Below are 27,028 nucleotides of genomic sequence, written 5' to 3' on the forward strand. Positions count from 1 at the left end.
ATGCAAGATTTAAAATTATATCTGGTGTATGATTAATTATTTAATTATTTAATTAATTAAAAAAAATATATATAATATTTTATTAATTTACTTTTTTTTTTTTATTTTTTATATTTTTAATATATTTTATAGTTTTGTCCAAAATTTGTAAAATTAACCAATAGTTCAGAAGCATTATTAGATATGTTTTCATCCTATGTAAAGAATATGTTTTTATTTCAAAATGTCTCATGTGATGCTTATAATTTATACGAGTTTGCAAGTAATGAAATTGACTATTCTGGTACACGTTCTTGGACATGGCAATTATGTAGAGAGTATGGTTGGTTTATGGTACCATCAGGACCAGACTCTTTTAAACCACAATCATTGGGTGAATGTTGGTGGCAAAATGATGTTTGTAAAACATTATATGGTAGAGCAATGAGACCAACCGTTGATCGTATTAATATGGTCTATGGTTCAACAAATTTTAAATATATAAGTAATGTTTTATTCACAAATTGTGGTAATGATCCTTGGAGTACCCTTTCAATTGATCCATCTGTTTCCTTACCATTTTCACAACAAATTCATATACCTGGTGAATGTAATTATAATATTTATTATTTATTATTATTTATATATTTAAATTTATTTTAATTTTTATTAATTTTATTTATTAATTTTATTTTTATAGCTCATTGTGCAAATTGGTTATCTGAACAACCAAGTGACTCAATAGAGTTAAAGAATGCAAGAGCATTGGCAAATTCATTCCTAAGACAATTTATAAGACCAGATTGTGATGAAAATGATTGTAGTACAAAGAATGGGTTATGTATTGCCAAAAAGTTAACTGATTTACAAGCTACATCCGTTTGTATTTCAAATGGGAAAATTCAAATTTCAAATCAATTAAAAAATCAATTAAATATAATGAAAGAGAATGGTACTACTAGCACAACAACAACATCAAATAATGGTAATCCTTCAACTACAAGTAATTCAAATAATAATAGTATAAATAACGAAAATAATTTATCATCACATGCCGGTAATAGTATGGATGTCGATGAGGATGACCAAAGAGAAGTTTGCTCCAGTAATGGTTCAATGTCTTCTTCTTCACCATCTAAAAATTCATTATATTTTACAAATACTCTTGCATTAACAACTACTTTATCATTTATTTCAATATTATCGACTCTAATTTTAATTTTGTAAAAAAAAAAAAAAAAAAAAAAAAAAAAAAAAAAAAAAAAAACAAAAAAAAAAAAAAAAAAATGATTAAAGAAAGAAAAAAAAAAAAAAAACATCAATAAGTTTTATGTATAGTATTTATACAATTATTTATGGTGTTTATTTATTTTTTTGGTATGAAAAAAAAAAACTGATTAAAATTTATGGAAAAAAAAAAAAAATAAAAAAAAAAAAAAATAAAAAAAAGGTATTCTTTTTTTTTTTTTTTTATCTTTTTTTTTTTTTGTATTTCTTTTTTAAAAAAAATAAAAAAAATAAAAAATATTTAAAAAATTTAAAAAGAAAATAAACAATCTTTTTACCAATTGTTCATATATATGTGTTTAAAAGTATTTTATTTAAATTAAAATTAACATAAAAAAAAAAAAAGACTTAATCGCCAATATATTATTTTTTAACAATATTAAAAAAAGATATTCAATAATAATATATTTTGAAGTATTGTTTTGTAGTAATAATCTTGTGATTTTAATTTTGTCACAATTGTTTTATTTCCAAAAAAATTTTAATTTTAACCAGTTTTTTCATTTAATAAAAGTCAAATGAAGTTCAAAATTTCCAGAATAATTAATTATTACTCAAAATCTCAAAATAAAATAAATAAATAAATATAAAAACAAAAAAAAAAAAAAAAAAAAAAAAAAATCAGATATTTTTTTTGGGAATACCACTGGTAACCTCGAAAAAAAAAAAAAAAAAAATTTTTTGATTTGTTGGAATAAAAATAAAATTAAAAATAAAAAAAAAAAAAATAAAAAAAAATACTAATTAAAAAAAAAAACAAATAAATCAAACAATAACTTCCTTTTATATAATTTTCAAATGTTAACATCATAATTGTTGATGGACACAGTAAACCACTTAAAATTATTTGTTTTTTTTTGTTTTTTTTTTTATTTAATTTTTTAATCAAAAAAAAAAAAAAAAAAAAAAAAAAAAAAAAAAAAAAAATTTATTTTTTTTTATTTTTTTTTTTATTTTTTTTTTTTTTCAGAAATTAATTTTTTTTTTTTTTTCACACAAAGGGTTGACACACCACATTTAATTGTAGATAGAAGAAGAAAAAAAAAAAAAAAAAAAAATCTTAGATAAACAATTATAATTTATATATAGGAAATTTATGTTTATATATTATAATAAAAAAAATAAATATCAATTATAAATAACTAAAATAATATAAAATAATAATAATATTGCCACAGAATCTCATTTGGTCCCTAATAAATTCAATTTGGTCTAAAAGTATAAAAATACAAAATTTTTTTTTTTTTTTTTAAAATAAAAAAAAAAAAAAAAATAAAAAAAAATAAAAAATATAAAATTGTAAAAATTATACAATTCTTTCTTTTTTTATTATCCTTAAAGGGTGATAATATAACAATTTAATAATATAATAATAATAATTATAATAAAAATAAGAAATAATAAATAATAAAAAATTTTAATTTTTTTTTTTTTTTTTTTTTTTTTTTTAGTTCTTTTAAAAAAATAAAAATAAAAAAAAAAATTCAGCAGTTCAAATCAATCGTGTATAATAAAATAAAATAATAATAATAAATAATAAATAATAATAATAATAAATAGAAAACTTAAGAATGAATGGAAATAAAAAGATTATAAATCAAATCATTAGGAATGTTGTTCAACAAAACAGTATACCCGATGGTACAATGCCAAGTGCAGAGGCATCTTTTGCACTAAATAAATATTTGGATGATCCAAATACTGTAGATTTAGGTATGTTTATACAATTACTAATAATAATCATTTATTCTCTATATTATAAATTATTATATATTAATATATTGAATTAATTTTTTCAACTCTAAAATTTTAACACCACACATACATACACACATACACACACACACACCACATATAATTAGTTTATATAAATTTAATAGAAAGAATTAGAAATGAAAGATCAAATTATGAACAGGTGTTATCAAGAATATTAAAATTAATAAAGAATAATATAGCAATACATCCACCTTCATGTCAGATATTACTAGATTTGGATAGTTTTTTCTTATTACTTTCGCCTACTTGTGGTTTATTGGTTCAAAAAACAATTACATATATAAGAGCACTCATTGCTAACCAAGTTAAACAAAACCCAAGTTATGATCACATAAAGAAAACTTTGGTTTTAAATAATAATAATATAAATAATAATAGTTTAAATAATAGTCATGGTATTGAGCATAGGTATTTTTTATATTTATAAAATCTTCAAAAAAAAAAAAAAAAAATATTTTACTTATATATTTTTAAAAATTTTATTTTTATTTATTAAAAGCAGTGGTCATAAAAAAACAAATAGTGGAAGTATTGGATTTTTAAGGTATAGAAGTCATTCAGCGTCAAATTCACAGGTTACCAATAGAGATGATTTTTCATTTCAACGTTCATCATTAGATCTAAGTAATATGTTAGCAACATCAATATCATCAACTACATCATCCAATTCATCCTCATCATCATCATCACCAGTTTCACAAAATGAATCACCTTTAAAAAATACCCTTTTAAGTAATAGTCAAAATAATAATCAAAATCATATTAATAATCAAAATCAAAATCAAAATCAAAATCATTTATCTCCGACTTTATCGTCACATCTTAATAATAATAATAATAATAATAATAATAATAATAATAATAATAATAATAGTAATAGCAATAGTAATAGTAATAATAATAATAATAATAACAATAACAATAATAATAGTAATATATCTGCGTCCATTAATAGTAATAATAGTAATAATGAAACATTAGTATCATCTGTAATATCATCAAAAAATAATAATCATGTATCAAATATAAATAGCAATAGTAGTAATAATAATAATAATAATAATAATAATAATAATAATAATAATAATAATATTGAACAACAACAAAATTCTATATTAACTGGGTCAAATTTAAGTATTGTTGGACATCAGAATAATAATGGATTAAGTAATAGTTCAAATCAGCTTGGAGGATCAAATAGTAATATATTAAAAGAAAGTACAAGTTCAGTTTCAAGTAGTGGTTCACCTAACTTTTTAGTTGATGGCTTTATAAGAGATTTAATGTCTATTAAAGCTTCTTCAAAATCTCAAATTAGTATGTAGTTTAATTTATTAATTCATTTATATTTTAAAATATACCTAACATTTTTTTTTCTTTTAATAATAATTTTCTAGAAGCACAAAGTTTATTAACATATTCACCATTTGGTGGACTAAATAGTCAAAATGAGAATAGTCCAAAAGCAGTTAATAAGGATATATTTAAATGTCCAGATGATTCACAAAATCATTCAAGAATAAATATAGTTAGAGAATCTAAAAAGAAAGCGGAAAAGAAAGATCAAACCATTTATACATTTCGAAGAAGAAAACCAGCATTATTTCAATATAAATACTATAAGGATCAAGAGCCATTGAAAATCACTGAACAAGAGATAACTCAAGTGGTTAGAGTTATCATTAATCCTGCAACACCACAAGATAGATCAATTGCAACCAAAATATTTATAAAGATCATTTTGGATATTTATTGTCGTGACGGTTTAGTCGTTCAAAGTTCAGAGAAATTGATTTCAAATTACTTTCATCAATTCATTTCAAGTGTAAATAGAGATACTCGTGCTCATACTTTTAATATTTTATTCAATTTATCAATTCATATTAATCTATATTCAGAATTAAGATTAGAAGATCATCAACAACAACAACAACACCACCACCACCACTCAAATAGTCAACAACATAATAATAATTTATCAATGATACAAGAATTACACGAGTCAATATTTAGAATAGTAATTGAAATGATTCAATATTTAGTTGATAATAAAGAAAAAGATGAAAGAACTTGGTCAGAATCATTAAGTTGTGTATTGTTTTTTATAACAGAAGAAGGTGTAGTTCTAAAGGATAAATTGTTCCAATTGAATTCTCAAATGATTGCAGCTTTCTTATCAAATATTCAAGATCTAATGAGTGATAGCGTTAGAAGAGTATTAATTAGAATGTTGGCTACTTTTCTTTACAAAGACCCAATGGGTAATCATATAAACAATCAAAATAATCTATTGTTTTTAAATGAAGAAGAATTTAATGCAGTTGGTGGTATTCAATTCATACTACAGTTATATACTACCGTTAGATCAAGCGAAGCAAAGAATAACCTATTTGTAATTATATTTGATTATGTCCTTCATACAGCTTTAAAGACTCAAACCATTGTTGAAGCTCAAATTGTAAATGAATCACCATTGCTATTAGAACTCTTTAGAAGATCTGATGCCTCTCATTATTTCACTCAAATTTTCAAATGTATACCAGAACATGGTTTTATTTCAAAGTTTTTTCTCTACACTTCTGAAGAGGCTAAACATGATTCCTCCTATAGTTACGAAGATTTAATCATAAAGTTCACAATGAAACTTGAAGAATTTGCAACTCGTTATCAAAGTGTTGATTCAAATTTCGAAAGATTAATAATCGATTGTCAAGAGATACCAGAGAAATATCAACAAATTCTCACTGATTCCTTATCAAATGAAGATGATGAACAATCATTATTCAACGCTGAAAATTGGTTATTCTTACTCTTAAAGAGAGTTTTAATTGATAAAGATGAAAATTATTCACATTTTAATTTCTCCATTAATATTTACTTTCAATTGGCTTCAAATTTAAGTACAAGATTAAGAAGAATTTATATTTCAATAACTGAAAGATTATTATTATTATCAAAATTTAGAGTAAGTTTTTTAAAAAAAAAAAAAAAAAAAAAAAAAAAAAAAATTTAAATTAAAAAGTATTAATTAAATATTTTATTATATATCAACTATAGTTGTCAATAAATGAAACTAAAACAAGTGAAATATTTGATATGTTTAATGAAAGATTTACAAGATTAATTTCTCAAGGTGAAAAATCAGAAAACAATCTTATGTATATAGTTGATATTTTATTTGATATGATTTACAAGAGAGCAGGTACAGGTTTATTAAGATCGAAAGAGTCGGTACCAGATACAAATTATTCATTGTTTTTAACGAATCAATTCGTGGTATCCCTATCACTTTTGAAATTATTTAATATCAATATCATTCAGTATCTATTCAACAATATTCAACACAGTGAAAATACTAAAGAGCAAAGACTATTCTTGTTACACATTCTAATTCAACGTTGTAAAGATAGTGAAGATTTATTAAAAGTTGGTGGTATTGGATTTTTTAAGAATCTATTATCGGATCTTTCAACTCCAATCGCTTACCATTCAAGTTACTTTTTATTGACCCAATTGGAAAATGATTCACCCGAACAATATCGTTCTATCTTGACTCGTTTACTTCAAAAAGCAAGAGATAACAATAATGAAAATTTACTTTCAAATCCATTTTTCCAAGTTCAAGGTATTGTTGAAATGTCACTTCAACAACCAATTCAAAATAAAAATTAAATAATAATTAAAAAATAAATAAATAAAAAAAAAAAAAATAAAAAAATTTAAGCAAACAAATAAAAAAAAAAAAAACCTATGATAATAGTAAAAAATATCTATATTAATTAATATAGATATTTTTTACTATTATCATAGGTAATGATAATTTATATAGATTATATGCTCCAACAACTTTTGGATCATATGTTCTATCTAAATGATTCTTATCAATATCTAATATTGGTGAATCAATATTCATAAATTGTTGCCAAATGAATAATTGATGCAACTGGTTCAACATTTTTATTATTATTGTAGAATGTATTGATTGAATTATTTAAATCATCATAGTTTGAATTTCTATTTTGGTTTATTAGTTTTTTAACTTCCCATTTACAACTTGATTTTGAAATTATTATAATATCTTTTAAATGTTTTGGTGCATGATTAATAATCCATTTTGTAATAATTGGTGAAATACTAGTTTGACCAGTAATTAATAAAGTTGATGGTAATGAATTAATTTCATAATTTGTTTTGATAATGGTCTTATTAATTGTAGAGTTTGAAATAAATTGATCAAAGTTTTGGAAATCAACAACAATTTTACCAATGTGTTTTCTATCATTAACATAATAAATTGCTTTTTTTGTTTTTTCGACATAAAATTCTGAAATTGGGATCATTTCTAATTTACTATTGCCAATATCTCTAAATTATTCTGATAAAATATTAGTAATTCTTGGATTATGTTTACAAACTCTTTCAATATCTATTGTATTATAACCAACATTAAATTTGAAATTATTTAAATCAACATTATCATTATCAATTAATTGAGTCATTGATAAACATGAAATTCTTCCAATTTCACTCAATGCATCAAAATTATATTTCAAAAATTCAACTGATAAAGTATCTAAAATCAAATCAACACCCTTTCCATTAATTTCTTTAATTCTATCACTAAACCTTTTTGATAGTGAACTTGTTTCAGTTGAAAGTATTTTTGTAATAATATCACCATAATTTTCTAATAGATATTGTTTCTTTTCTTTTGATCCACCAATTGTTACAAAAACATTACCACAATGTTCTTTAGATTTTAATAATTTCAATGCAGCCAAACCAACACCGCCACATGCCGAATGGATTAATACTGATTCATCCTTTTCCAATCTACCTAAATGATATAGTGAATAATATGAACTCATATATACCATTGGAATTGATGCTGGTTCAACAAATGATATATTGGTTGGTTTATGAACGAACTAAACGAATGTGGAATTAAACTGGCTACTTGCTCGTTTAATTTAAATTTGGTAACTTTAGAACCAACTTTTGTTATGATACCAGAACATTCCAAACCTAAAGGTGGATTATAGATATTTCTTTTTGCAAAAATTTCTTGTGGTAATAATGCTCTCGTTGTTAAATCAGTTCTAAAATAAAATTCAACTTTGTATTTATTTTTTGAACTTGGGAATAAATTTGTTTGTAATTTATATCTATTTCCTTCAGTGATAAAAACTGGTAATTTTTTAAATTATGAATTAATATATCTTTTCGTTTGAAAATGTTCGATATATTATCAATGTATCCACTTCCTGGGAATAAAACTTTTCCTTTAACTCTATGATCATTTAAAAATTTATACATTTTATTTGATGTATCAATTATTGAATGATAAGTTTCGACACCATTTATTGATTTTCTACCTTAAATATCAACTGATGGACCTTCTAAAATTTTCTTTTTACTTTTTAATGGATATGACCAATGGATTTCATCATCCCATTGATATCTTGGTAGCGATGATGTTGAATCCTTATAGAATTTATCATTTAGTTCTTTTTGATTAAATTGACTTTCAAAATTTAAATTTAAACCAAATCTATTCAACGACATGATTGTTGAATTAAAAGAATCAATTTGAGAAGACATCTTCTTATTTAAACTTGTCAAAATTAATGGTTTCAAATTTTTATCTGATGGGATTGATTTTTTAATATAATATGCTAATGTTGGAGTTGGTGCTATCTCAATAATAACTGGGTTTTTAAATGATGAATCTTGTTGGTTATCTAAATATTCAAATATTGATTTAATTGCCTTATTGAATTGTACAGGATTTCTAATATAATTATAAATGTAATCAACATTCATTTGTGATTTTTCAGTTAATTGATCACCATAATGAGTTGAGAATAATACCTTCATTGGTTTATTTGCATATTTCATATTTATTAAATCTGGGTTATAGAAACCATCTTTAATAATTTCTTGTTTTGATGAATGGAATGCAGTGAGTGAACTTAATAATGAAGAGAATATATTATTATTTTGTAAAATAGTTGACAATGATTTTAATTCATTTTCATCACCTGAAACTACGATTGAATCTTCAGAATTAAAACATGAAATTTCTAAATTCGGATAACTATTTGAATATTTATTGATTCCTTTTCTCTTAAACCAATTGATAACATTCTACCCATCCTACAGTTTTATTTTGAAGCATTGCTCTATAGTAAGAAATGGTGCATGCAGTTTCCAAATCAATAATATTTGAGCAATATGCGGCTGCAACTTCACCAAAGGAATGACCTAAAATAATTGATGGTTCAATACCCCAACTTTAATATAATTCAACTATTGAAATTTGTAAAAAAAAGAGATATGATTGTGCATTTATTGGTTATTAATTTCAATACTATTTGCTGATAATGAATTAACATGTTGGAATACAGAATATTTAAAATGATTTGGTAACATTTTATCAACTTTTATTAATGTGTTTCTATATAATTCATTATTTTCATATAATTCATTATGCATACCAATATATTGAGGTCCTGCAAAAACAAATATGATTGATGTTTGTTTAACTGGTTTTGAAATCTGAAATTGTTGATGGAGATAAAGTTATTGATTTTTCAATTTCATTTAAATCATTCCAATTATTTACCGATACAATATTACGAGCACCAGAAAATATTGTTTTTGATAAACAATGCTTTTTAACAAAATCTTTAAATTTCATTTTTCCAGAACATGAACCAATATTTTCTTTAATTGTATTTAAATATCTATCTAAAGAATTTATTGAATTTGATGAAAATGGGATTAAATAATTTCTTTCACATTTTCACTTTTTATCTTTTTCAATAAATCTTGGAGGTTCTTCTAAAATTAAATGAACATATGATCCAGACATACCAAAATTATTAATTCCAATTGCAACTGGTATTTTTAAATTGTTTGGAAAATCTTCTAATTCTGTTTGAACTTTTAAATTCCATTCATCAATTTTAATTTTTGGATTGATTCTTTCAAAATGAATGTTTGGAATGAATTTTTTATATTTTAAACTTAAACAAACTTTAATAAATGAACCAACACCACTTGCTGCTTCCATATGGCCAATGTTGGTTTTAACTGAACCAATTCTTAATGGATTTGATTTTGAATGATGATCTTTAAAAACCATTGAAACAGATTCTACCTCGGTTGGATCACCAGTTGGAGTACCATAATCCTATAATAAATTTTAATTTTAATAATATATATTTTATTAATTTTTAAATCATCTAAAAAAAAAAGAAAAAAAAAAAATTGTTGAAAAAAAAAAAAAAAAAAAGATAAAAATAACCCCACCACCACTTTATTAAAATATGAATATTTTTTTGTGGGATTTGAAACCACAAATCGTAAAATTACATATATTTTTTATTTGGTTTGACACATGGTGTCTAAAATGAATTCAAATGAAAATATTATTTTAAATAAGAAAATATCATTAAATTTTAAAAAAATACTAAAATTTAATTGGTTTTTTTTTCAATATAAATTTGTTTTTTATTTTATTTTATTAAAATTAATTAATATTACAACAATGTGTATAATCTATTGTTTTTTCAGACATTTGTCGTTACGTAATTTTTTTTTTTTTTTTATTTATTGTATTTTATTTTATTTTATTTAATTTTATTTTATTTTATTTTATTTTATTTATTTTAGAGTTTTTCAAAAAAAAAAAAAAAAAAAAAAAAAAGTCTGTAAAGTTTTAGTATTGAATTGTTACAAGAAATAATTTCTATCAAATAAAAAGAAATTTTAATTAATAACTTTTTATTTTAAAATTATTATTATTAAGGAGAAGAATCGGCTCGATCTTTTAGAATTAAATTTAATAAAGAATATGAAGATGTTAAAGTTTTTCTATTTTTTCTCTTTTTATAAATAACAACCAAGGCTATAACTATTATTAAAATACCAGCTGGAGTTCCTATTGACAATGAAAGTATTAATGCTAAATGGTTTGGTCTATTATATTTTCCTCTGTCATCATAAAATGTTGGCTTGATTGGGAAAAATGAAAAATCATATTCATATCTCTGATTTTCAATTGATTGTTCAATATATTCATTATTCAATTCTTTATTTATAGCATAATTATTATTATTAGGTATGATTTGATCTAATTGGAAATTAAAATTAAAAGTAAATGATTTAATTTCATGAGGTTTAATTTGAATAGTTTCAATTGTTTTGTTGTTTTCACCTTTATTCTCACCATCAATAATATTATTTGTTCCATTATTTGAGAAAATAATTGATGATGGTTTTTCATTTATAAATGAATATTCTGATTCACCACATTTGACTGGGAATTTTTTATTTATTCTTGTTGAATATTCTAATTATTATTTTATTTTATTTTTTTTTAAAAAAAAAGTTAGTAAAAATTCTAATAAATAGAAAATAATAATTTTATAATGTACATACTATCAATTAAATTATTTTTTGTTAATTTTAAAAAAGATAAACCAGTTTCAATAAAGTTTGATATTTCTAATTCGTTAAATAATGTTGATTTATCGGTATCAGTAGTAGATTGAGTATTTGAATCAACTTCATGAATATTGAATAATCTTAAACCGACTGTATTGTTTTTTAATGTTAATAATGATTGTAAATGAATATTTGAAGGTAATTGATTTGATAATGGTGAATATTTTAATAAATAACCAGTTTGATTATTGTGTTTTTTGACAAACATAATTGGTTGATTTGTAATATGTAAACTTATTCTTTTTTCATTTTGTAATTGATTATTAACCAAATCCATATTAAAGTATAATTTAGCATCACTTCTTCCAATATCTTTACTTGGCCAATTTACTCCTTTCCAATCATCAGTATCCATAGTTCTATGAATCATAATTTCCATTTCGCCATCTGATGGTGATGTTGCGCCAACTGATCTATCTACATAAACTGTATATTGATGATTATTATTTTCTGAGGTTTCTTTTAATTTTATATAACCTAAAACTGGGTAATAATTTTGATTGACAGTTCTATCATGATTGTAAATTCTTTTTCTAGATTCTAAACCATTATCAGTATAAAATATATCATCATTTTCAAGATCTTTTACTTTATAATTGATTGTTGTTTCTCTATTCATATCACCGTTAATTGAATAACCAGTTTCAATGTAATTCTCTGTGATTAATGATTTGCTATTACTATTATCGATTTCATTGTTTTTATAAATTCTTTGAACTACAATCGATGTTACATTGCAACCATCATCTACACCATATAACATTGTTAATTGAGATACTAATGGGCCATCGTGGTAGATGAATTTATCAGGGTTCTCTAAGAATCCGTGTTTTTTACCACCTTTAACATTGAAAATGTATGGACCACTCTTTTTAGTTGAATATTGATGGAATGTTTGTTCGATTGTTTTAATTTCATTTGAATTTTTATCAGTTATTTTACTTATTAAACCATTTGATTCGAATTCTACTTTGAATCTATTATTATTAAAATTAATTTCATTTCCTTTTTTCAATAGTTTTGGTTTTGATAAAATGGTATTTGGTTTTGAATCTTCATTACTAGAAATACTTAGATAATAAGTATTTAAACCTAATGGTGGTAAATTAATAATTGCAAATACAATATAATTATTTTCAATTGATTGACAATTTGAATCATCTTGAATTGGTATTATTTGAATTTGAATTGTTTTATTTGATATAGCTTCAACCAATTGAATTGATTCTAATAATTGATTATCATTTTTATTAACTTTTATTCTAAATGAAACATGTTGGTTAACTTCCCAACCTAATGTATTGTGGAATACTAATGAATATTGATTATTTATTTCATTTGATAAATCTATTACATTTTCAAAATTGAATGGTTCATTTGTACTGTCTGTATTTTCATTATTATTATTATCTTTATTTAATAAATATTCTAAAGAATTTGAAATGATATTATAATTTGAAATTCTTGATTTTTGTAATCTTTGGAAATTATCATTTAAAACAAATGATCTTGAAGTACCTGTAACAATATCATGATGTTGAACCAATGCTATTGTATTTCTATTTTCATTTAATTGATTTGATAACGTTTGTAAATTATTAATATCGATTTGATTATTTGAATTTTCGCCAATTGCTAAAGTGTATAATATATCTGATGATTTTTGTAAAAGACTTGATTCTCTAATCAATCTTTTTAACAATGGTCTTGTTGTATAATATCCTGTCCAATATTCTAAATCACCAGTTGAATATGGAAAGAAATCTTTATTATATAATGATAATGTTGATGAAAAACCTGTCTTTAAATTCTCCTCTACAGTTTTACCAAGTTTATTCATAAATTCGTCCTCTAAAGCAATGAAATATTCATCTATTGTTGCATATTTAATTTCTTTTATATTATACTTTTCTTTATTATCTTGAATAACTTTTAACCATTCTTTTGAAACTGAAAATTCATTTTTTGCATTTGAATATCTGAAATCATCACCCAATGGAATCATTAGTATGCTTGATTCTCTGGTATTTGATAAATCTTTAATATATTTAGTGAATCCTTTAACACGCTCTTCTAATGAAAAATCTTTCTTTGGGTCAATATGCTTTGGATAATCATAATGAACATTTAATGTGGAAACTAACATTTGTGATTGTTCTCCTAATGATTCTGAACCTTTCCATATGAATTCCATTTCTTTGGCTGATTTCATATAAGATTTAACATCATCTGAAACACGATTAATAATTAATCCTTTTATACCCATACTTGAAAAAATGGTTGGTGTTGATGATGAATATCCAAATGGATCGATTTGCCATGCATATTCTATTGTATAGTTAAGTGTATCTTTTAACCATTGATGGCCTTGTGTCATTTGTGTTATAACATCATCAATTGTTGCTGTTGCTTCATCATTTTGTACCCATCCACCACTAATAAATGATAGTTGTTTATTATTTATTAAATTTCTAACAATTTCTCTTTGATTTTCATTTCGGTCATTCCACCACCTACTAAAAAATCCACTGTGAGTGTGTAAAATATAAAAAAAAGGAATAAAAAAAAAAATGGAAAAATAAAAAAAAGAAAAAGGGTGGTTAGTGGGAATAAATAAAAAAAAAATAATAATAATAATAAAGAAGTTGGAAAATATAAAAACCATACATTTCTACCCAATTAAATTTCTTTTCTTTATCTAAATTTAATTCATTCACAATACCTGATAAAATATATTGAACAACATGATTATAATACCACTGTATTTAAAATAATTGTTAGAAAAGAAAATAAAAAAATGACTAATAATTAAAACTAAAAAAAACTCAATACAAACGTCATAATCTTGTAACCAACCACTATCACAATGAGAATGGGGTATTAAAAATATAGATAATTTTTCATCTTTTAAATCTCCATTTAATTGGAATATCTTTTTTAAACTTTGAGAATTATTATTATAATTTACTATTTCAAAATTTTCATTATAAATATTGATAATAAAAGTTGATAACAAAATCCATACTCCAATAACAAATATAATTTTAATTAATTTGGTTTTATTCATTTCTTTTATTTTTAACATTTATTTTTGGATTTCAAAATAAAAAAAAATCATTGACATAAAAAACACCAAGAAAAAAAAAAAGTATTAAAAAATATAATATAAAAAAAAAAATTACACGAAAATAAAAAAAAAACAACACCAAAATAAAAAAAAATTTAATTTTTTGGAAAATATCGTCATATAGCAAAAAAAAAAAAATTGTGATGTTTCAAAAAGTAAAAAAACGTCATAAAAAAAACAAAATTCCTAAAAATTCAGACTATCAGACAAAAGTAAGTGAATTGATTTCCTACCTTTTGAGGTTTTTATGTTTTAGATTGGGTGAGGAAATATTCGTAGAGAATTTAATTGTAAAAAAAAAAAAAATTTTAAATTAAAAATAATAAAAATAAAATTAAAAAAAAAAAAACCTTAATATCCACAGGAAAATATCTTGGACTTTCAAGAAATTTTTTTTTTTACAACCTTTTTTTTCATTTTTTAAAAAACTCAATATTTTGGATGGTTTACAACCGCTGGAATATATGAAGATAAAAAATATTTTTTGTTTTTTTTTTTTTTTATTTTTATTTTTAGCTTATTTTACATTTTTTTATTTTATTTTATTTTATTTTTTGATTTTTATTTTTATTTTGATTGTTTTTTTATTTTTTTATTTTTATTTTTAAATTATTATTATTTTTAAGGAGAATAATCAGTTTGGTCTTCTTGTTGAATTAAATTTGATGAAGAATTTGAAGATGTTAAAGTTTTTCTATTTTTTCTCTTTTTATAAGTAACAACCAAGGCTATAACTATTATTAAAATACCAGCTGGAATTCCTATTGACAATGAAAGTATTAATGCTAAATGGTTTGGTCTATTATATTTTCCTCTGTCATCATAAAATGTTGGCTTGATTGGGAAAAATGAAAAATCATATTCATATCTCTGATTTTCAATTGATTGTTCAATATATTCATTATTCAATTCTTTATTTATAGCATACTTATTATTATTATTATTATTATTAGGTATGATTTGATCTAATTGGAAATTAAAATTAAAAGTAAATGATTTAATTTCATGAGGTTTAATTTGAATAGTTTCAATTGTTTTGTTGTTTTCACCTTTATTCTCACCATCAATAATATTATTTGTTCCATTATTTGAGAAAATAATTGATGATGGTTTTTCATTTATAAATGAATATTCTGATTCACCACATTTGATTGGAAATTTTTTATTTATTCTTGTTGAAAATTCTAATTATTATTTTATTAATTTTTTTTAAAAAAAAAAAAAAGTTAGTTAAATTCTAAATATATATATATAATATTGTACATACTATCAATTAAATTATTTTTTGTTAATTTTAAAAAAGATAAACCAGTTTCAATAAAGTTTGATATTTCTAATTCGTTAAATAATGTTGATTTATCGGTATCAGTAGTAGATTGAGTATTTGAATCAACTTCATGAATATTGAATAATCTTAAACCGACTGTATTGTTTTTTAATGTTAATAATGATTGTAAATGAATATTTGAAGGTAATTGATTTGATAATGGTGAATATTTTAATAAATAACCAGTTTGATTATTGTGTTTTTTGACAAACATAATTGGTTGATTTGTAATATGTAAACTTATTCTTTTTTCATTTTGTAATTGATTATTAACCAAATCCATATTAAAGTATAATTTAGCATCACTTCTTCCAATGTCTTTACTTGGCCAATTTACTCCTTTCCAATCATCAGTATCCATAGTTCTATGAATCATAATTTCCATTTCGCCATCTGATGGTGATGTTGCGCCAACTGACCTATCTACATAAACTGTATATTGATGATTATTATTTTCTGAGGTTTCTTTTAATTTTATATAACCTAAAACTGGGTAATAATTTTGATTGACGCTTCTATCATGATTGTAAATTCTTTTTCTAGATTCTAAACCATTATCAGTATAAAATATATCATCATTTTCAAGATCTTTTACTTTATAATTGATTGTTGTTTCTCTATTCATATCACCGTTAATTGAATAACCAGTTTCAATGTAATTCTCTGTGATTAATGATTTGCTATTACTATTATTGATTTCATTATTATTTTTATAAATTCTTTGAACTACAATCGATGTTACATTACAATAATCATCTACACCATATAACATTGTTAATTGAGATACTAATGGGCCATCGTGGTAGATGAATTTATCAGGGTTCTCTAAGAATCCGTGTTTTTTACCACCTTTAACATTGAAAATGTATGGACCACTCTTTTTAGTTGAATATTGATGGAATGTTTGTTCGATTGTTTTAATTTCATTTGAATTTTTATCAGTTATTTTACTTATTAAACCATTTGATTCGAATTCTACTTTGAATCTATTATTATTAAAATTAATTTCATTTCCTTTTTTCAATAATTTTGGTTTTGATAAATAGGTGAAATTTGATTTTGAATCTTCGCTATTAGCAATACTTAAATAATAAGTATTTAAACCTAATGGTGGTAAATTAATAATTGCAAATACAATATAATTATTTTCAATTGATTGACAATTTGAATCATCTTGAATTGGTATTATTTGAATTTGAATTGTTTTATTTGATATAGCTTCAACCAATTGAATTGATTCTAATAATTGATTATCATTTTTATTAACTTTTATTCTAAATGAAACATGTTGGTTAACTTCCCAACCTAATGTATTGTGGAATACTAATGAATATTGATTATTTGATTCATTTGATAAATCTATTGCATTTTCAAAATTGAATGGTTCACTTTTATTTACAGTATTATTATTATTATTACTACTACCACTACCACTACTACTGCTACTACCTGTTGTACTAATACTATTTGTATTTTTAAGATTATTATTATTATTATTATTATTATTATTATTATTATTATTATTTTTATTATTATTATTATTATTATTATTTGTTTTGTTATTACTTTTATTTAATAAATATTCTAAAGAATTTGAAATGATATTATAATTTGAAATTCTTGATTTTTGTAATCTTTGGAAATTATCATTTAAAACAAATGATCTTGAAGTACCTGTAACAATATCATGATGTTGAACCAATGCTATTGTATTTCTATTTTCATTTAATTGATTTGATAACGTTTGTAAATTATTAATATCGATTTGATTATTTGAATTTTCGCCAATTGCTAAAGTGTATAATATATCTGATGATTTTTGTAAAAGACTTGATTCTCTAATCAATCTTTTTAACAATGGTCTTGTTGTATAATATCCTGTCCAATATTCTAAATTACCAGTTGAATATGGAAAGAAATCTTTATTATATAATGACAATGCTGATACCTCATCATCACCATCACTAAAAGTTTCAGTGTAAACATTTTGTTTTCTACTTTTACCAAATTTATTATTTCTCAAGAAACTATCCTCCAAAGCAATGAAATATTCATCTAAAGTTGCATATTTAATTTCTTTGATATTGTAATATTCTTTATTATCTTGTAAAGCTTTTACCCACTCTTTTGAAACTGAAAATTCAGTTTTTGCATTTGAATATCTGAAATCATCACCTAATGGAATCATTAGTATGTTTGACTCTCTAGTTTTTGATAAATCATTGAGATATTTAGTGAATCCTTTGATACGATCATTTAATGAAAAATCTTTCTTTGGGTCAATATGTTTTGGATAATCATAATGGATATTTAATGTGGAAACTAACATTTGTGATTGTTCTCCTAATGATTCTGAACCTTTCCATATGAATTCCATTTCTTTGACTGATTTCATATAAGATTTAACATCATTTGAAACACGATTAATAACTAATCCTTTTATACCCATACTTGAAAAAATGGTTGGTGTTGATGATGAATATCCAAATGGATCGATTTGCCATGCATACTCTACTGTATAGTTAAGTGTATCTTTTAACCATTGATGGCCTTGTGTCATTTGTGTTATAACATCATCAATTGTTGCTGTTGCTTCATCATTTTGTACCCATCCACCACTAATAAATGATAATTGTTTATTATTTATTAAATTTCTAACAATTTCTTTTTGAATTTCATTTTGGTCATTCCACCACCTACTAAAAAATCCACTGTGTGTGAAATATAAAATAAAAAAATGAAAAAAAAAAAAAAAAAAATGAAAAAGGTGGTTAGTGGGAAAATGAAAAAAAAAAAAAAAAAAAAAAAGTAAAAATATTTAATGAAACGTTACATTTCTACCCAATTAAATTTCTTTTCTTTATCTAAATTTAATTCATTAACAACACCAGATAAAATATATTGAACAATATTATAATAATATCCCTATCAAAAAAAAAAAAAAAAAATATGTTAAAAAATTTTAAAAAAAAGAAATAATTTATTAAAATTTATATATTTAATACAAACATCATAATCTTGTAACCAACCACCATCGCAATGAGAATGAGGTATTAAAAATACAGATAATTTTTTGTCATCCCCGTTTTCTTTGTTATTAATTTGATTTATTGTTTTTAAACTTCGTTTTTCGAATTTATTGATTCCAAAAGTTGATTTATAATCGTAATTATTGTATATTATTAAAAAAGTGAATACCAAAATCCAAATACCAAAAACCCATATAATTTTAACAAATTTACTACTTTCCATTTTTTTAAAATATCATTATTAATAAAGTTATTATATTATAAAAGAAGGTTTTATTTTTTTATTTTTTATTTTTTATTTTTTATTTTTTATTAATTTTTTTTTTTTTTTTTTTTTTTACATATATTAAAAATAAAAACACAATTTTTTTGGGAAGGGAAAAGAAAAAATATAAAAAAAAAACAAAAATTAACAATAGTGACTATAAAATTAAAATTAATTAAAAAAAATAATAAAAAAAATTTACAAAACACATTTTTAAAACACTTTACTAAAAAGGTATTAATTGGGGTGTGGTAAATTTAAAAATTTCTTTAAAATTACTTAATATTTTTAAAAATTTTTATTTTTTTTATTTTTTTATTTTATTTTAAATGTTCCGATCTTATATAAAAAAAGGAAAAATAAAATAAAAAATAAAAAAAGGAAAAAAAAAAAAAAAAAAAAAAAAAAAAAAATTTCAATTTTTTTTTTTTTTTTTTTTTTTTTAAACAATGACTTGGTTTTATTTATTTTTATTATTATTATTTCAGTATATAAAAATACACAAAATGATATAAATTATATAAAAAATGAATGTAAACATTTTGTTTTTTTAATTTTTTTTTTAATCAAAATTTTATTTTTAATTCATTTTTGTAATTGTTTTTTTTTTTTCAAAGTGGGGAAATATAAAAAAATAGCTGAATTGGTATATTTTTTTTTATAAAAACCATTTTAAATAAAATCAAATAATTTGGTTGTTTTTTTTTTTTTTTCCTATATAAGAAATAGTATGGGAAGATTTTCTGAGAAACCACCACCAATAAAGATGAAGATGGTGAAGATGATTATTATTTTGGTGGTGATAATAGTAAAAATAGTGATGATAATGATAATGATGATGATAATGATATTATTTAATAATCAATTTAAATCTAATAAATAATATTTAAATTTATTTATTTTCACCACAAATAAATCAAGACAATTTTTTTTTTTTTTTTATAAAAAATAATAGTGACCTAAAAATAATGAAAAAAAATCTATAAATATATATTTTTATTTTATTAAACCTTTTTTTTATTTTATTTTTAATTTTTTGTTTTTTAATTTTTTTTATTTAAAAATGATATTATCTTCTTTTAAAATGCCAAGGTGCATAGATAAATCTTTCCTTCTCTGGCATTTGATTAGTATTGATTCATTTTATTACTTTAGAAATAAAATTTTAATATGATGGTGATCAACCTTTCTTTATGATATAGTGCATAGATTAATCTTTCCTTTCTCTATCATTTGATTGGTATTGATTCATATATTATTATTATTATTATTATCTAGATTAAAATTGAATGTAAACCATTTTATTTGGAAAAAAACTAATTTATTAATTGACTTTTAACACAAAAAATAAAAAAATTTTTCACATTTTTTTACGCCTTAAAAAATTAAAAAAAAAAAAAAAAATTAATAAAAATTCAGATATTTATTTTTGAAAACAAATATTAAAATGAAAGTGTGTATTTTTTTTTTTTTTTTTTTTTTTATTGAACATTTAACCATTCTATAAATAAAATGACAAAAAAATCAGAAAAAATAAACAAAGAAAGTAATATTTCAAAAACAATAATTACAAATGCCCAAATTGATCAAAAAATGAGAAATGAGTATGTTAATTTGTGATCTTTTTTGTTTTTTAAAATTTATAATTATTAAATTTATTTTTCATTAAATAACATTTTCAATTTTTTATATAATTTGTTGTATTATTTTTTATTTTTTTAAAAAAGGGAAGCTGAAAAATTATTTTGGATTTTTAATAATAAAGTTAGACCAATTAATTATAGCGAAATTGTTGAAAACACTACACCAAGAAAATCATCAATAAATAGAGAAAAGATTGAAAGTGAAAATAATGGTCAGGTTTATAATGAATTATTTTTTTTTAAATTGTTATTAAATGAAGATTTATCAAAATTTTTAATTTCATTAATTAATACAAATCTTAGACATGAGAGGGAGAAAAAAATTAGATAAAGGGAAGGATATTTCAAGATTAAATGATTTAACCGATATTACATTCTGGAAATTTATAACTGATTATTTAAAAAATATTTATTCAAATAAAAACAATGATAAGATACCACCTGAATTAATTAATTTAAAAATGATGGATCACAATAGATATTCAGCAGTACATAATGTTTTGGATATGAAAAGTCATAGATTTGAAGAATATTGTGAAATATTTATGAACAGTGCATTGAAATATATTAATATTGGTAACGTTCTCAATTGTGATGAAACAATATACGCATATTATGGGAAAGATGCTATTAAAGATCATATATTGATTAATAATGATAGCAAACCCCATTCAGTCGGAATTGAAGCATATAGTCTAACAACCAAATTGAATATTAGTAATTGTCCATATGTAATTAGTTATGGTCCAAGAACACCAGAAAACTGTCAATCTCCTTTCAATTCATTAAAAACCCTTTTGGATAATTTACATTCAAAATATAATTGGGAGGATCCAAGGAATAACTTAATCGTATGTTGCGATAGTGCCTTTGCATTAGTAAATAATAAAGAATGTTTAGATGAATTGAAATGTCGTATTTTATCCTCAACAAGGAAGAGTGGCGTGACTGTTCCTCAAGAAATTAAAATATTCGTCAAACCTTTATTAACCATACATAAAACATTCCTTTTTTATGATGAAAGCACAGGACTATTGTACGAGTATACCAAAAATACCGCTGGTCATATCAATTGCATTGCAACAAATCTATATTCAAGATATTCAAACCCATATGTGGAAATTAATAATAATCTAAATATAGAACAATTTGCAACTATTGGAAATTTATTTCGTTTTTCAAAAAAAGAATTAGAACTAATTTTTGTTGGTGAGACACTGCATGGGACAACATTGGAAATATTAAATGGCAAATATAAAACTAACTTTGTAAAACCACCATGTGGTCCTTTTTGGAACGAACAAATGTTGAAGAAATTATCAGCTGAACACATAGCTCAAATATATAATGATAAATACAAAAAAGAAAACAACAATCTTAACAAAAACGACAAAATTAAAAAAATATTAGAACCATTGGATAGCACTCAAGATGGTGGGATATATGATAAAAACAAAAATTATTCCAAGAAGGAACTACAAGATTTAAAAATAAAAGTTATTGGTACTCATCAGAATCGTTCCCAAATGATTCATGATCAATATATTTTCTGGTACAACCTTGTAGACATCACAGACAAACGTTACTATGCTACAATTAGAGGTAGCTCTTCCCACTCGTATACTAAATTATTTATATTAGGTGGTTTGTTTGATTTAATACTAAATTCATATTCTCTGCACCGTGAATATCATGAAATGGAATTAGAATGTAAAAATCCAGAAAATCAACCTCCGGAAATAATTCAAACAATAAATAAATTTGTTGAATCCCTCATTTTTCAATTTCATGAATTAAAAGAATTACAATAAATCAATTTACAATCAATAAAACTGTTTTAATTATTTTTTTTATTTTTTTTTTATTTTTTTTATTTTTTTTTTTGAAATTTTTTTTTTTTTTTAATATTAAAAAATGTGAAAATTTTTTTTATTTTTTGTGTTAAAAGTCAGTAATAAAAAAAAAAATTATTAAAGTTAGATTTAAATTTTAATTTATTTTTTATTATTTATTTTTTATTATTTGTTTTTTTTTTATTAACTTTACCATTTTTTATTTTATTTTAAACAAACAATTGACTTTTTATCTAATTCTTTTTAATTGTTAGAGTTAGATTTACTTTTTTTTTTTCTATTTGTTATTTATTTTTTTTTTTTACATTTGCTTGAATGATAATTTTTTTTTTTACTCTATTTATACTTGATCATTTTTTAAATTTTAAATTATTTGAAAATAAATAAAAGAAATTTTTTTTTTTTTAAACTTTAAAAAAAAGAATGGTATTACATTCATTTTTATTTTTTTTCCATTTTTTAAATTATTTTTTTTTTCAATTTCTCACAATTTTAAAAAAAAAATAAAAAATAAAAATAAAAAAATAAAAAAATTTATTTAACAACAAATAAAAAGAATTAATTCTAACAAAGAAATTATTTATGCGAAAAAAAAAAAAAAAAAAAAAAAAAAAAAAAAAATAATTTGTAAACTTATTATTTTCATTAATTTTATTTTATTTTATTTTCACTTTAGTTTTATTTTTTACTTTTACCAAAAAATCTTGAGGAAGATTTTTTTTCATCTTTTTTCTTGGATTTATTATCTTCATCGATTAAGTTATTATCCAATTCGATGATAGTTTTAGTAGGGATTGAATTATTACCTTGAAGATGATTATAGGATAAAGAGATAGTTGAGGAGGATCTAATTGGAGATGATTGGAAAGATAAAGAAGCAGTATGAGAACGACGTGGTTTCAAAGGGAATAACTCTTTCAAAGAGTCAATTCTATCTTGAATTTGTTGATGTAAAACCTGATGAAGTATTTTCTCTTCTGGATCGAAAATTTCGAGATCTGATTGATTAAAGTATAACTGTTTCCAAACCTTGAATCTCTTTATGGAGCAATCAGGAAAGATGACATCACGCTCCTTTATGCCGGTTGGCTGATAGAGAGGGTTGATGTACTCTTTTAGATTGCCGTCCATCTCTGCCCAAAGACTGATGGTTTTGCCATAGATATGGTTTTGCACTCTCTCTTTCTCTGTGTTGAATAAAAAGTTACCATATTTGCCACTGTAGGAATGATAAAGTATAGTTTTCAAAAAGTTTGCATTAAATTCGAATTTGCTTGGAAATTGATGAATGATTTGGTAGCATGCCTCAATGAATTGGTAGAGTATGGGTGATTGCTCACTCTCGTCTTTACCATGAACTTGACCACAACGTTGAGCGAATTTATGACCGAAACTAAGCCACTCCTTTTCAATTAGGATTTGAAAGCCTCTAATGGTTCTAAAGTATGGGTCTAGCAAAAGTTCAGCCAATGAGACCAATTGTGATGTTCTATCCCATCCATCACTACAATGTACCAATACATTGTGATGTTGTAAATGAATTAGTTTTGCCAATCTAGTTGCACCTTGAATCACCAATTTAATATGACCAAACCAACCACTAGATTCCAATTGATTGAACCAGCCATCTTCCTTATCAATGGATGATACTGCTGCATCTTTAATCTTCCAAAGGGAATGTCTCATTGAATGAATATTTGCAATATTTAAAAACTCTAATGTACAACCTGGATAATTATTTAATATCTCCCATCCTGCACCTTTTGCACGATTACCAACTGCATTTGCATATGGTCTACAATCTAATATATACAATGTTCTATCTGAACTATTATTTTCTTTATTACTACCACTACCGCTACCTCCGCTACCTCCACTACTACCACTACCAGCAGTACTTGTCATACGAATTGAATTTAATAAATTTTCATCCTCAGTTGAACGATTACCACCAATGCCAACCATTGGCTGACTACAACGAGTGATTGAGCATTTATTAGACCAATGTCTATAGGAGAGTACTGGTATTCTACCTTTACTACGAAATTGTGCAACACTTTTCAATTGTTCATCAGTGATTGATTCTGGAACACCCATTAATCCTGGATAACTATCACAAATGAAATAGTTATAATTTGCATCTGATACTCTCCAATCTGGTGATGGTACACCCATACGTGCATATTCATCACGTGCACTATACAATGTCCATCCTAATCCAACCAACTCCAATCTAGTATACTCTTGTCTAAGATTATAACAAAACAATGTTGTTGGACTTGTACTTTGATATTGTTCAATACATCCTCTAACATCTTTTAAACTTGAATTACTCTTATCAAATGAAATACTATGAATTCTATAATCCTTACAAATGAAATTTAATCTATATGAAAATTCACCACCACCTTGTTTCTTTTTACCATTTTTAGTTAATTTTGAAATAGTATGTAATGAAAAATGTTTCTTTTTTAAAAAAAAAAAATTAAAAAAAAAAAAATTTAAATTAATATTATATATATATAAATATATATATTATAAAGTATATACTTACCACATATGGTTCATTCTTTGTTGTATAACCATAAAAAATAATTTGAAAGTTTGTTAAATATAATGAACCTTTTATAAATTCATCTTCAATTTCACTAAATTGATGATTATTCATATTGTTATTATTTATTGCTGTATTTTTTCTATTGTTATTATTATTTGATGGTTGTGTTGGAGTTGAAGTTGTCGTTGTTGTTGTTGTCGTTGTTGTTGATGATGAACCATTTTGTTGAATTCTTGAATTATCAACTAAATGATAATTACAAGATTCAACTTTTAATAATAATTTCTCACCATCTGATAATTGAACATGATCAGGTAATTGAATGGTTCTAAATGTGTTTACTTGATTTCTTATATTTCTAATCATTTCACCATAAAGTAATACTGTATTCACAGAGGTTTCAAAAATTAATTTCTTTTTAACTATTAATATCTTTGCTTTAATATTATCTAAACATTTATGAATAAGTTGGTGCATTGATTCAATACTTTTAACTGATCTTTCATCTTTTTATTATTATTAAAAAAAAAAATATATATATTACAATTAGTATTTTTTAAAATAATGACATTTTTGATTTGTGTGTGTGTGTGCGTGTGATTGTAATATGGTGTGGGTGGTTTTTTTTTACATACTTTTTTTACGATTTGTTTTTGAATGAATAATATTAATTAATTCAGATTCTAAATTTGAATTAACACTTTCTTTACCATTTGAAAGATTTGATAAATTTATTGTGGCACCACCACCACTAACTGATAAAGATGAAGAGGATGCTGATTGACGTAATGATTTTTGATTTTGATCATTAGAGTTTGATAATGATGGTGATGATTGTTGTTGTTGTGTTGGTAAACTTGGTAAATTTAAAGCAGCACCAAGAGAACCAGTTGATGTATTGGCTGTGATTGCACTACCACCATTAGCATTATTGTTATTTGATAAATCTAAACTACTATTATTTGCACTATTATTACCACTACCACTGCCATTTGAACTATTATCAGTTGAATTATTGATATCCTCTAAAATCTTTTCAATTTCAATTAAAGTTTCAGAGATTTTCATAATATCTTTAAATGATTGTGATACTTGTTTCTCCCTTTTCATTTCTGATATTTTAAAAATGATTGTATCAATAGTTTTACTACTGATATCTTTTAATTTCTCCATTTTCTCATCGGGTCCCAATCCAGACAAATTTGAACTACTTCTTGGTTTATTACTTGGTGATAATAATTGTGATAAAGAACCTTGAGTTTGAAGTGATTGTGTTGGTGGTAACCTAGATGATGTTGATGTTGATGTTGAGGTTGATGTTGTTGTTGCTGTTGTATTATTACTCATTTTTTTATTTTGGATTTTTTAATTTTGGATTTTTTTATTTTTTTTAATTTACATAAAAGTACAAATGTTGATATATATATATTTTATAAAATTTTATTTTTATTTTTACTTTTAGAATGGATAAAAATATAAGTTCTAAAAGAATAAAAAAATAAAAGATAATTTTTTTTTTTTTTTTTTTTTTTTTTTTTTTTTTTTTTTTTGGACACAAAAGTGATTGATTTTTTTTTTTTTTTTTTAAGTTTCCTAAAACCAAAAATTAAAATAAAAAAAAAATAAAAAAAATAAAAAAAATTCAAAAAAAAAATTCAAAAAAAAATTAATTAA

The 27,028-nt window shown here is 22.5% G+C and overlaps 6 protein-coding genes and 1 pseudogene across 6 annotated transcripts in view; 3 read left to right on the top strand and 4 right to left on the bottom strand.

The window, feature by feature from the left end:
* The window catches only part of DDB_G0278299 (hypothetical protein), a gene marked incomplete at both ends in the record, with an annotated part of 2,104 nt that extends 898 nt beyond the window's left edge, over nucleotides 1-1,206 (top strand). The window contains 3 exons of the mRNA XM_637180.1: nucleotides 1-26; nucleotides 133-589; nucleotides 680-1,206. The exon at nucleotides 1-26 is cut by the window's left edge and continues 898 nt beyond it. Of these exons, the coding sequence (XP_642272.1) occupies nucleotides 1-26; nucleotides 133-589; nucleotides 680-1,206 (1,010 nt within the window). The remainder of the gene's footprint in view (nucleotides 27-132; nucleotides 590-679) is intronic.
* A 1,631-nt stretch (nucleotides 1,207-2,837) lies between these two features.
* On the top strand, nucleotides 2,838-6,714 carry DDB_G0278301 (hypothetical protein; the record flags this gene model as incomplete). Its single annotated transcript, XM_637181.1, has 5 exons — nucleotides 2,838-2,979; nucleotides 3,147-3,450; nucleotides 3,542-4,359; nucleotides 4,440-6,007; nucleotides 6,100-6,714. 5 exons carry the CDS (start codon nucleotides 2,838-2,840, stop codon nucleotides 6,712-6,714), a joined length of 3,447 nt encoding a protein of 1,148 aa, XP_642273.1.
* A 230-nt stretch (nucleotides 6,715-6,944) lies between these two features.
* Nucleotides 6,945-10,189, bottom strand: DDB_G0278303 (annotated as a pseudogene; the record flags this gene model as incomplete).
* A 661-nt stretch (nucleotides 10,190-10,850) lies between these two features.
* manE (hypothetical protein) lies at nucleotides 10,851-14,620 on the bottom strand (the record flags this gene model as incomplete). The annotated part of the gene is made up of 4 exons (XM_001134583.1): nucleotides 10,851-11,398; nucleotides 11,488-13,988; nucleotides 14,221-14,312; nucleotides 14,390-14,620. The coding sequence occupies 4 exons, from the start codon at nucleotides 14,618-14,620 to the stop codon at nucleotides 10,851-10,853; spliced, it is 3,372 nt and encodes a 1,123-aa protein (XP_001134583.1).
* A 681-nt stretch (nucleotides 14,621-15,301) lies between these two features.
* manD (hypothetical protein) lies at nucleotides 15,302-19,259 on the bottom strand (the record flags this gene model as incomplete). The annotated part of the gene is made up of 4 exons (XM_637186.1): nucleotides 15,302-15,864; nucleotides 15,948-18,718; nucleotides 18,841-18,932; nucleotides 19,017-19,259. 4 exons carry the CDS (start codon nucleotides 19,257-19,259, stop codon nucleotides 15,302-15,304), a joined length of 3,669 nt encoding a protein of 1,222 aa, XP_642278.1.
* Nucleotides 19,260-20,894: 1,635 nt separating this feature from the next.
* On the top strand, nucleotides 20,895-22,755 carry sslA2 (suppressor of smlA; the record flags this gene model as incomplete). The annotated part of the gene is given in 2 exon segments (XM_637187.3): nucleotides 20,895-20,905; nucleotides 21,029-22,755. Coding segments are annotated over 2 exon segments (1,738 nt in total).
* A 720-nt stretch (nucleotides 22,756-23,475) lies between these two features.
* On the bottom strand, nucleotides 23,476-26,701 carry DDB_G0278311 (myotubularin-related protein; the record flags this gene model as incomplete). Its single annotated transcript, XM_637188.1, has 3 exons — nucleotides 23,476-25,263; nucleotides 25,352-25,860; nucleotides 25,990-26,701. 3 exons carry the CDS (start codon nucleotides 26,699-26,701, stop codon nucleotides 23,476-23,478), a joined length of 3,009 nt encoding a protein of 1,002 aa, XP_642280.1.
* Between the last annotated feature and the right edge of the window lie 327 nt (nucleotides 26,702-27,028).

This window comes from Dictyostelium discoideum (genome assembly GCF_000004695.1).
Source record: "Dictyostelium discoideum AX4 chromosome 3 chromosome, whole genome shotgun sequence".
NCBI classification, from domain to species: Eukaryota; Evosea; class Eumycetozoa; order Dictyosteliales; family Dictyosteliaceae; genus Dictyostelium; species Dictyostelium discoideum.